Source organism: Argopecten irradians, chromosome 12 (assembly GCF_041381155.1).
Source record: "Argopecten irradians isolate NY chromosome 12, Ai_NY, whole genome shotgun sequence".
Classification (NCBI taxonomy): Eukaryota; Metazoa; Mollusca; class Bivalvia; order Pectinida; family Pectinidae; genus Argopecten; species Argopecten irradians.
Window position 1 is genome coordinate 21,032,806 of NC_091145.1, and position 13,329 is coordinate 21,046,134.

Consider the following 13,329-nt stretch of genomic DNA (forward strand, 5'->3'; position numbering starts at 1 on the left):
CTACGTCATCAAAATATGTGCTGGCGGTGTACTTTGCTTTAATCACTTGTTAAATGTTTCAACCAATTTTAAAATCAAATTCACCTATTATAAGTTTTGAAGTTAACTTAACAGTGAGGTTTTTAGTTGTAAAGTCTTTTAGTTTATTTCCTTGAGTCATGAATAAAATGAGAAGAATTCCTAACCTTGTGCCAAGACAGTGTTTTATACTGTCAATGGTTAATCAAGATTTCCATTGTTTCTGTTGATCAGATTTCCGTTCCAATGCATAGTATTAGAGATAAAAATGGATTGATCTTTAACTAGATTTTAAAGGTCTGCAAATTAAAACTCATGAGTTTATACATTTCCAACTTTGGATATAACAAAAATATAGAGATAAAATAGTTCTATAGGGATATAATAAAGTGTATCAAGTTTTAAAATTTTAAAAACTTTAAAGGGATCGCATGCGCACATAGTCATACTGTCAGAATGAAATTATGCGAAAGCGCTGTTTTAGACAGCTAGTGACATGTACTGTATAGTAAACGACTAACTTACAAAATATTAAGGAAAAAACCACAATGAGTTTTTAATTTAGTAAATACCTAACATTAATTTCATCACTGTTTACGTTCTTAAAATATATCTCAAGAGTCAGAGTATCACAGAATGTTCCTTTACCAATGCAGTATTTCTTTCATTTCAAGTTTAGTTTGTAAACTATTCGAAGTGATTTGTGAATTGTTTACAACTGTAAATGTATTATAAAATGCCAGGGTCGACTCGTGGGGAACAAACATTTATCAGTGAAAGCTACAGTTGGCTGTTTTAAATAGCACGGAGGCCAAGTAAAAAAAAATGAAGTGCACAATACGATGCATTTGAAACACTGGGAAACTAAAGACTACTATTATGGGTACCTGTACACACCACGCACCTGTTTGCAGGCGTCCTCCATACTCAAGGGATTATTATCACTGAAGTTATATCTACATAGGATGGCTTGTAGGTACGAGCTACTACATGTATTATATATTCCCACGTGGTGATCCATTTCACATTCTGTGATACCTTGAGAATACCTTATGTATATCTTTTACCTCAATAATGTTGTAATGGCTGTGGGAGTGCCCGTGGACATTAATGGAATGTAATTAATAATTGGACATCTCTTTTCATTTCGCACAGGCATTAATAAAGCGGTTTTTCTTAGTTTTCTTTTTTTCATTTTGTACTTTATTAGCCGTCTCTTACGGCGCTTTCCAAGTTTATAGCTTCTTGCTTTCTTTCTCCTCTGCTTTTCTCCCTCTCCACCCTCTTCCTCCTTCCTTTTCCTAATTTAGATATTTTAGGAAGTTTGTTACAGTATAATGATTTAAATAGCCGTGTAACAAATACTTCAAATAACTTTTAACCCTTTCCCTTGTATTTTTTATTTTAAACATATTAATCAGCACTTCGAAGTTTCGAAGACCTGGATATTTCCCTTAACATATAGATTTTAGGATCAAATTACACATATAACCATTTGTAAAACAGTCAGAAAACTATACGTTTCATGTAATCATTCACAAAGTCTGTAATTTTTGTGTAATTAGTTTTAAAGCCGAAATCAAATTTAACTACTCCTTACAATTTTTTGTTTAGTCACTGTTCAGCAAGTCGTTAATTTGATTAAGTGAATCTTCCTTTAGAAAAAAAATTATATGGGTAACACATTAAGCGGTCGTTAATTGTAAATGTTTACGTTATAGCTTTTATTTTGAAAATAAAACTTTATGAAAGACACCAAATGTTATAGTTCCACCTTGTCTGATGCCTGTTATGTGTGTAAATCGGTGTGAAATGTATTATTTTCACCTTAATTGATAATTAACTACTTACTTAGGAGATATGTACGAGGGCTGGGGTGACTGAAATCTAACGTTGTGATGTGACCGATAGAAATCGCTAATTAAACTCACATTTGAGCCGTAATGCAACGGTCAGCGGTCGGACAGGCTGGACCCCCTAACCGCGAGAACGGGACAGGACCTGGCTACTAAAATTTATGGCTCTGGTATTACTTCACACAAAACAATAGAAGGGGCTATCTATTGGTCACTATATCCCCAGATTTTGGCCAATCCTCCCCACTTGACCATTTTACCCAGACACTGAAACACCATCCCTTTACAGTGTAACAATTAAGAAATCTGAAACATTGACCAGCGGTCATTTTACCAAAATGGAAATGGAACGCGAGATTAGGAATGCCGAAAGAGACATTATTGAAAATAAGAACGAGTCGTTTGATAAAAACGATAAAGATATGTCGGATGAAAGTGAAGATGATGAACCTATTGATTTAACTTTGGAATGTGACACGGTAAAGGAGGAACTAAATTCGGATTCTCAGGAAAGGACATGCTTCACGGGAGGTAGGCATACACTCAGGAAGGCGCTTTCCTCTCGTCAACGGTGTATTATGAGCGAGGACGCAAAGAGGAAGATGGCAAATATACAAGAAAGGAATCGTATGCAAAAAATGAGTTCAGCACTCCAGCAGCTGAAAGACTGTTTGCCCGATGAGTATAAATTGTACAATAAGAAACTGTCAAAAATCCGGACATTACGAATAGCCATTGGATATATCCGAGCATTGGAGTCAATGTTAAAGTGCACTCCAACACCTCCGAAATGTGAACAGATTCCCGCCGGAACTCCAGGAGTCCCCGGACCAAATTCGGCGTACCTAGCAGCCCTCGGGACCTGTGCCCCACTAGCCTATCCCACCCCTGGGCCAATGGAGACAATGTATCCCAACCCGCTTAGGTACACGCCCTACTACCAGGGCTCGCCATATTGGATACCAGAAGGACTTCATTACCAGACTCCGAGAATGCTGACCCTACAATCATGTTGCGATACACCCAACTACCCGACTCCCGATGAAACCCCCGGATCCTCCTCATCCAAATACACACCCGTATACGACAAATACCCGGATCATAAATCTGACATTAGGTCACATCGCCTGTCCAGCGTCGCTAAGAGACTTGTCCGATCGTCCGTATACCCTTCTCCGTTTGGAGACAGACGGAACAACAATGAACTAAACACCAGTTTCCTAAGTGCCGGGAGCGAGGAGATGACCGAGCCGGAGGAGGGACGGGAAAGGTTTAGTAGTGATTGTTGTTTCGCCATGGAGGGAGTGTATCCCCTACCCCCGGATGATGCCACGCCCGACCACTGCCAGACTGTTGGATACTCTGCTCAATGAATAGGTAATCTAGTCTTTTTAATGTCATTTATTTTACTCAAGTTATACATGTACTGCATGTGTGTTATTTTGTCTCCACATCACAAAGAAATCGTTGAAAAATGTAATTTATTTTTAGCACAATGAATCAGATTTGACAGCAGCTTTTGGTTTCATTAGTAATAAAAGATACATATTGGTACCCTAAAACGCAATATCTTAGCACGAAATAAACAAAAATAAGTAAACCGCAAAAATTAACGCATCTTCAGTATCCTAATTGATATTTCGTCGCGGTATAGGTTTGGTGGACGGCGTTAATTCATTTAGTATATTTTTTGGTCTTTTTGCATTTAGTAATAGTACTATTTCAAACATTTTAGACGCAATTAATTGCATAATTATATGGTTGCCGCATTCTTTGTTACAAAATCGGATGCCACATGCACTACATACATTAATTGTATGTAATTTTGAAATATATATTGAAATCTGTGCTCAGATGATGTTAATTGTATGTAATCTTTAAATACAGGTATGTTTGAAATCTGTGGTACATGCATTGTGCATTAATTGTATGTAATTTTTAAATATATATTTTGCCATCCGAACTATTTCGCGATATTGTACTTGCATTTTGAACTAATCATAAAAAAAACATATTAATCAAATTGTCATCCTTAATTTTTGTGAAAACTAAAAGCCAACTTTTCTTAATTTTAATTTACTTAAGATATCCTGAAAAAAGATCAAGTAACTGAGTACAACATGTCATGATTCATTACTGACAGCGTTGATTTGACACCATAATGATAATATTTAACGTATATACAGAAATGTTAAGTCCATGCATGGCTATATATAGAAATGGAACGTAAGTGTGGATTTAGTCTTTGAACTATTTATATACATGTACAGTATATGTACACGTATCTAACATGCCATTTTCATCTTATGTGCCTTGCACAATTCTGCACCCATATCAGAATTACATCTAGTTAATTGAAATTCTAATTTAGTTTAAACATATATATAATATGTTTGTCATAGTTTGCAAACGGATTGGGCATGAGTTGTAACTTAACATATAAAAATCCTCTCGTCACAATAAACAATACATTGAATACAGTGTACATCATAAGACGGCTTTATAAAATATAAAGTTCTCATTATTGTTTTATTAATTTTTGTTTTTATAAAAGTGAGAGATAAAGGGGATATATAGAGAGGGGGATTCTTATACTAGAAGCGAAGCGAGTATCAGAAATTGCATATTGTAACAACGCAGAACACATCGATCGCCAGAAGTTTTAGAACAAAGTAAGGAATCTTGTCTAGTATGGCCAACTAACCCGATTTCCCCGGTAGACCCGTATTTTGGAATACATAATAACCTGATTGTCTTGAACTTGGATTTGATAGCGACTGAATAAGCAGGTATTCATTACAAAGTCACCTACAACCTAGCATACTAATCAATATCATATACCGATTTGATCCAACTAGAAATATATTAAACATAACAAAATTAATGATTTAATGAAGTTAATTTACAGTTTAAAAAAATCATGATAAATATCAAGTCATTCATTTATATGTACTTATTGGTAGTTAACTCCACTTGACTTTACATATACTCCATAATGTACATATAAAACAAACACAAAATGATCAGTCACAAGTTGTTTTAAAAGTCGTCTTTCAGTATAATACAATCAACACATTAGTGTTGACTTTTAGATATAAAAATTAAACAATTCAAATAATTTTACTTTGAGTAAATTACAATTCAAATTATTTTACTTTGATTAAATTTAATAATACATTTTAACAAAGCGTATTATGTTTACTTAAAGAATGCATATAAGATTGCAAATGTTAAAAAAAAAGTTAAAAAATTTAAATAACGAAAAGTAAATTTAAGTCGGCGTGTCGAGATCTGGACATGGACAAAGTTGCGTAGGCGATTTGTTTTAACCAGCTTATAAATCAATTAAACTGAATCTGACACCTGCCGGACATATTTTTGTCTTGTGTGTTTTTGAGCTGATTCATATCAATCAGGTAAAACAGTTAAGATTTTAAATAATTTTAAAATGTAGTGATCCCCCGGTATAGAGTACACTTGTACCGGACGGTTAATTATAGACAGTTAATGATTAGTGTAATATCTTGTTTTTAGTAAGTTTAGAATTGAACATACATAATATAGATTGTTTACATACGTATGTAGGATGATAGGGTCCCGTGCCACATTATTGTCTGCTTTTCTTATATATCATAAACCGAATTGTAACCACAAAATGATGACACGGTCTAGTCCGATTCATCACCAAACGATGCAACATTGATTACTCAAATTACTCATTATCTAAATAAAATTGGAAAGTTTTGAAATTAACCTACGCTAATCCAACCGCAAGATTAATTATTGACAAATTAACAGCGAAATTAAGGCGTATAAAAACGAGAAAATTGACATATTGTGTATTTTAACGGTGTTTCATTAAACAAATATCTACAAGTGTATTTCTCGTCCGTGTCACTGTCGCACACACTGACTAGAGAGCTTTTTGTAATATATATATATATTTTTATATATTTTTTTTTATGTATACAATATGCGCGTATAAAACTGAGACTTAATCAAAAACATCAATCTGTACATATTATACCCCAAAATATGCAGTTTGTTTCGATTTACTGATATTTTTCAGAAAATGTAATTTCCAATGAATATCAAATTAATATCATCACGCCTGTAAAAAAGATCGTTAGATTCGTCTAAGTTACTTCAAGTGGATTTTTTCGTTAGATTTCAATGTACATGTGTAAAGTAAACTTTATTACTACTGTTTGAAAATGTACATAGCTCAATTAGGAATCGATTAATTACCTTAAATCATGTTAATGGGAGACTATATTATCATCAGGGATTCATCACGTCCCTGTTGTCACGATTAATTCGTGTTTAATTTCAAAACTAAAATATTTGATTAAAATGTTCACGCTTATCAGTTACCGTTAATAGTCTCTAATTAACATATGCTCCCCATGTCGTCTTGTTTACCGACAACAGATTTCTCCCTCTACGCTTCCGGCGACACCAATCACGCGCAAACAAGTGGCGTTGAATTAGCGATTTCACGCTAATGTCCCTCCTCACACGATTCGGTGACTGTCTCACTCACTTAAAATGAATCCATCCATCTCACATCCCCTCCCCCGGGACGTCAAACCCTACTGATTCCGGCACGATGAAATGATTGTTTAATTGGGGGTAATAAAATGATTAAGTTGGTCCCTAATGGAGGTGGAGTGTGGGAGATGCTATCCGGTAATATGATGGTGCGAGAATAACGCTAATGAGGGGTGATAGGGGCTAGATTGGGGCTAGATAGCGGCCGTCAGTTCGCGTCTTTGCTTCTCCTGTCTTAATACATTAACGACCGTATGAAAATAAATGGGTTTCTACTCGTCTTTTGTATTTTCATTCTTTTAAGATTTTATCAAACGCACCCCAATAAAACATGTAACAGTTTTATTTTCTGTGATCTAAAATGGTCCTTTCTTTAACGTTTCAGATGAAAACAACTTGATGAATAATTGATAGTTTTATTACAATCACTAAGAAAAATTCGGCCCTGGAAGGAATGTTGACTTTCAGTGAAAACATCATATTTCATTTGTTTGTATGGAAGTTACGAAAAATGCGAGCACAAACGTTTATTGTTTTTTTTTCTGAAGAAATAGTTCTGTGGGATATAAGATGGATTTTTCTGTCTTTGGTTGTCTATGTCCTTGTAATCGTTATTGGAATGAATATACAGTGTAATTGTAGGTGCATCTAACCTCTAATTTTAATGTAAATGGCATTAAATAAAGTAACATCATTTCTCCAATACAGTGAATATGTTAACAGACAAAGGCAAATTTCAATCTTTTAAAAATAATTTTGTCGGAGAAATACAGCGTATAATCTATTCCTCCACATTCCAGTCCCTATATACTAGGATCATCCTGCGTTATGATGTATGAGTTATCTCCCGTGATACATAGAGAAGCGGTCGAATGAAAACGTAAAAGAAATTATGAAGCCACACTATACGTAACTATCAACAAAAAGTCAAGTTAGATTCAACCCCGATATTGTTCTAAATCACAAAACAATAAAATTGGATATTGGACATTTGAATAAATCATTTCTGCCTAGAAATAGCTATGCATATTGATAGTTTAAACTGTGTTTATCTTATTTAGAGAAAGCTTTAAGGTTGTTGATGTTTCTGGAGTTACATGTGTATAACGATACAATAATAATATGGACGCTGTACATTGTTGTTATGATGTTAAAGAATGACAATACTTAGCCTAATACTTAGTGAACATATTGAAAATAATACGTGAACTAATAATAATTCCTTTGTTTATTGCAGTGAAAGGCGGAGTTGGACATCTTTCCAGTTTACTTGTTCAGCGAGTTGAATCACCCAAAGAATTCAGAGGAGTTCATGTCGGTGCTTCGAGACCATTTTGAACGGAAGCTGAAGATACATGTAGAATAGACTCACATGCAAACTGCGTGATTTTCAATGTTTTGAGATGAAAAATTACTCTGTCGAATCGCTTGTTCTTTGTTACTTTGTATAAATAAACTATATGTATTAAACCTTGATAATCAAGTGAGTTCGTTTTTCCTGAAGTTTAAGACCTTGTTGTTCAAATCATTATTAAACTAATCACATTGACACACCAATGTTGATATGACGTCAAATCAATTTTAACAAAATGGATATAAATTTCTCAAATATATAAATGAAGTAAGGACAGATTTCTTTTAGCAAATGAGATAACAAACTTTAATTACCGTAACCAGGTACAATTATCTAATCATGTTTTGAACAACTGGGCCAAAAGATCAAAAAATTTCGAACGCGATCGAAGATGTACGTAAAAGCGATGTCATACTGTCTTTATTTCTAACGAGATGAGTAATATAGGATCAGCAACTGATAAAAACCCATATCTTCAATACGCTTATGTTATATAATTAATCAGATTGATAGAAGCAGTCAGTTATTTCATAGCGGATTAACATTATATTAAAGGCCCACTACCTTTCCGGAGAAAAATATAAAGGTTTCTTAAAAAACATTAATAACATCAGAAAATGCATACCGATGACCTAAAATAAGATTACAACACCAAACATATGCAAGATTTCATGCGTAATATATGAAAACAGAGGAGAGTCGATTCGCCGTTTTGCCGTCTGGCGCAGTGATAGTCAACTACCGCGCGGTATTTAGGACGACGGCGGGAAACATAATACGACCCGCGTTATGAAAATAAACATTTTATTTATATTAATCAAATCGTTCAGAAGGTGATGGTAAATGTAGTATTAACGGTAAGTTAATAACTTTTAAGACTCTACAAAAATATCGATCTTGTTTTACATTCCCATTTTAAAAATTAAAAGCCGGTTCGGAAAGGTAGTGGGCCTTTAAGGTAAGTCTGGGGATGTTATGAGGAAAATGTTGAGAAGCGTATAGGCCATTTATTATATAGGTCAGTGACATGGTTTGTATTTCAGATACTAATTGCAAATTCTAATAAACTGTTATTGTAAAACAAATACAAAATTGTTTCATATCTCTGTAAGGCATGGACATACAAATGTATTATATACAATACCCAAATTGTGACTGAGATTATTTCCACGTGACCCACTGGTCATGACCTGGAATTAAATAACGTTAATACACACATATGTATATTACGATTCTGCTTTAGGTATCTACTTTCATTTTTGCGTGCCGACCCCAAATATTTTTTTATGAATGAATACTATGTAAGTAAACTAGACAAGTCATTTATTATAGTGTTTTAGATTTCGCTTGACGTTACTATCTATTGGGACATACGTTCTTAATACATCGTATGGAGGAGAAACAAATTAATTCACCCCTACAAGTTCATAATGGACAGGTCAATTGTTGGATTTAGAAGAGTAGAATGAGCTAAAATTGGTAGTGCGATTGGAACACGTGCATATATTTTATCATTAAATTGTACACGGTGGTATCTTACTTTAGGTTCAATTACCATTCTTATATACTACATAATGTAGTAACATATAAACAAACCAAATGGGGGAAGGGGTGATTTCAATATTTCATAGCACAGCTTCACGGACATTTCTTAACTTATGGGCCATAAAAAGCAATGCAATATTTAAAGAAATTCCCTTAACTTAAGATTTTCCTTAACTTCTTTGATGCTTTCATTTGGTGAATTTAAGTTCAGGAATTTTCGTAAAACTGGGCAAGGCAAATGTATGTTTCGGAAGTTTCTTTCTGTTACTTGGGGACTGAGGTGGCGTGTACACACGTGATGATGTAAATACACTATAAACGTATACGTTATAGGATAAAATAGGGAGACAGTCCCGTTTGATTTGACGTCATCAAAAACGTGCCGAGTGTCTCTCATTAGAAGCGGATAGTGGCACATCACACCAAAATACGGATCACGAGTGATATATCCTATTTATCTCCGGGTTCAGTTAGTATAAAATCCCAATTTTATCAAAGTGCATACAGAGACTTAATTATATAATAATTCTAGGTTGATAAGCACAGTATACTATGGTGAAAAGACCATTCTTACCGCTCTTACAGGGTAAAATTAGCAACCACCATATTACAATGCAAGGGAAATTAATTTTCTTTGTCTTTTTCTTGTTCAATTACCTCCTTACGATGTATAGTCAAAAATATATAAGAAAAATGTTTCATTTACATCTGCACAAGTTAGGTGGTTGCCTCACCAATATCCATATTGGTAAAATTGCGTTTGAATATTTTGTTCTACAAAAATTTATGAAATATCTGATTCTTTTTAAAATTCCAAATTTGGAAAATTAAAATAAAATCCAGTGTAAGAATAAACCCGAAATCTTATCAATTTGTGTGTTTATACGGCTTGTTTCTGAAAGTGGGTTTATGATAATCTTCATCATGTCTTCCTAACACTCGCCAAATTCATACACCTTAGGATAAAACGTACAGGATCTCGCACCCCATAAGTAGTAAAAGAAATAGATTGTCAAGTACAAGATGGCCTTGCATAGCCACAGTTACTGATACAGAACTAATAATGGGAGGTAACCCCGACCACTTGCTGTGAGCGGCCTTCGGCTACACAAAAGGTATTGTTGTTTATAGTGTATTGTTGTTATTTTGAGCTTTGCTGGTGGCTGTTATTAAATACAATGATATGGTGTTTTCCCATATAGCCTTGACATCGTACATACCAGGGTATTATTTTCATTCCATGTTGTTTCGTGTTAGAAATTTTCCGAAAATTACGAGAGAAATAACGGAATTATATCCGTCTGTTTTTTGTCTATGACAATACATAAACCCAAAAGATGCTGAGAACAATGCTTATTGATAACTCCGTGAGATACTGATATGGCATTGATATTTTGCTTTTACTTATTTTCACAAAAAAACCCAAACGAACAAAAACAACAGATGTGGCGCATTGATACATAATGTACATGTATCTTAGCCCATATTGTGTTTGGCCAATTACAGTGTGTGTTACCGCGAAAACTTTCTACGTGTAACTCGACGTGCAAATCATTCAGTCTATGCAAAACTAACAAACGCTTGCCTTCGTCTCTTCTGGTCTTAATTCGTTCCAAATCCAAACCCAGAATAAGGTATAAAGACCCTACAAATAAAGTGATAAAAACTATTGTATAATCTATAGACTTCTTGATTATATAATTAAGTTATATACTAAAACTATTCTACAACCGAAATAAGTAACTATAGATCATTCACACATGTATAAATCAATAAAAGTACCTCAGGACTGGTCATGACCTATATACAGTATACCGTTTAGTCGGTAATTTTCTGTGACATTGTTTTAGTTGTGAAAATTAATATGTATAACAACAAATGACAGATAAAATCGCATGTTCTCTTCTAGTCAGACTGCAACATTTTAGTTCGTTAAAATTCAATTTTCTTGTTTTAAGTCGAAATCGACAAAATTGTTTTTTAACCACGAAAAAACCCGGTTACACGGTATCGTACGTAGGATTGATAGCCAGTATACACAAACTATGTGTGTGGTACAGAAATGTACAGTGCATACTTACATGTATACTTTGACAAGGGGATGACAGATGTCATTTAAAATATAGTACCACAAGGTGCACGGTACATCTATGGGGGCGGGGATCTGTCAATCAGCGTGGGATATCATTCATTAAAGCACATTTTATATGGTGTTTTATTCCATAGTCTATACACTCTTTATTAACTTTTTAAAACTAAGTCAGTGTGAAATCATGAGTATCTCCGGTGATGAACGTTTTCAACAAGGAAATAAAATCCGCGTTGTGAATACGACGGTTGAACGATGTTTTGTCAGCACATTGATATTACAAATACTGGGTAATTTATGTATTAGGTGAAGATGTCTGGGTGTTATCTTGTCGCAACACAAGTATTCTTGTTCAAGAGAGGTTTTTAATTGCCGGAATGTTATTTATTATGAACAAATTCTATCTTATTCTATACACATTGAACAAAATTAAACTTACTTATGGGCTTGAAAGAATATTGTATTAAACGAAGAAAACGGTTTTTGTAAATTTGTATATATATGTAATGAGACGAAGAAATTTTAATGAGCAAAACGTTTAGCCACACATTTTACAATCTCCGTAATGTATTAATAGATTAAAAAATTAGAGGAGTCTTATTACACTCCCTTGTGGTAGACCGCTTTTAACTTTCCTATTACTATCAAAACGTTCAAGATGGATTTCACCTAGCTTTTCTTTCGTTTCTATGTACCTGAAGATGGCCAAGAGGCCGAAAATTTGTGGAAGGGATATTTATACTGTTTAATGTTTATATATATTCTCCCTCTGGAGAATTAGTATTTGAAAGTTTCATATTACTTTTTGAAAATTTGATTTAAAAACAAACTGGTGAGTGGTGAATTGTGACATGTGCACTCGACGTTTTATATTCATGTTAAGAATTTCTGCCCTGTCCTTACGAAGAACCTTAAAATACCCAGACACCCCAAAAAAGTCTATAAAAGTGGTAGTTTCTGCTCCTGCTTGGAGCTCAGCATAAAGGGAATGGGACGACTGGTTCGCCAGTTGTCAATATAATGTGACCGGGTGAGGTGTGTTGCTTGGTGTCTTCGGCGGCATGCTTCAGTTATATAGCACTATAAAAAAAATGGCAAGAGTTCCACTATACAAGAAGACACAATACAAATAAACCAAAAAGTTTCCTAAAACGCACACCCGCACTTCATACACGCAACAAATTGCATACATAGAGGGGGGTTCCTTACATTATCCTGGCTGTTAATATGATGTTGATTAATCAAACAAACAAACAAAACACCTTAAAATACTGTATGGGGAAAGGAGGGGCGGACTTAGAACTGGAAAATCCAAAAAGTTAACAGTCGAGTTCCGCTTTAAACAAACTTCGGTTTTGCTTCTTGAAGCTTTATTTTGCAGTGATCTGGTTACAAACAGACCGTTAGGCGATACCCTATCGATTGTCTAATACATCATTAGTATTTGGATGCTCCACTGGGTAACCTGTCGACTTCCGGTTCTTGACATTCGAACCAAGGGTCTTTTTTGCGGGTCAGGTTTAATGTGCATGTGTTCAGTAAGTCTAAATCTGATCTGTTCGAACACGAGAAAAATTTAATCTTGTTAGTGAAATATTGACATTTGTGCTGAGGTTTACAAAGCTGCCTGGGAACTTTCACAACAAAGTGTAATTATGATAATGTTTATGTACATTTCTCGAGATCATAAACCTACACACATCAGCACCTATGGATATATATATGTATACGTGTATATATATTTAGTACAAATGATATCGTTTTACTTTGACAGTACAATGTTTTACGACTGATTAACCTCGGAACAATACACACACTACTGCACACAAGCCTTATGTTATAAAATGAACAACTTTAGAGCACTTTCTCGACCACGTAACCTAATCGACACACCATCAGATCCTAAATGACATTTC

The 13,329-nt window shown here is 34.4% G+C and overlaps 1 protein-coding gene across 1 annotated transcript; it reads left to right on the forward strand.

Annotated features, from left to right (window-relative positions):
• The first annotated feature begins 1,896 nt into the window (after positions 1 to 1,896).
• Positions 1,897 to 7,893, forward strand: LOC138336730 (neurogenic differentiation factor 1-like). Its single transcript, XM_069286283.1, has 2 exons — positions 1,897 to 3,251; positions 7,663 to 7,893. Exon 1 carries the CDS (start codon positions 2,213 to 2,215, stop codon positions 3,245 to 3,247), a length of 1,035 nt encoding a protein of 344 aa, XP_069142384.1. The 5' UTR covers positions 1,897 to 2,212; the 3' UTR covers positions 3,248 to 3,251; positions 7,663 to 7,893.
• Positions 7,894 to 13,329: the final 5,436 nt, after the last annotated feature.

Coding starts and splice junctions, on each gene's coding strand:
- LOC138336730 (XM_069286283.1), top strand. CDS start 2,213: ATGGAAATGGAACGCGAGATTAGGAATGCCGAAAGAGACATTATTGAA.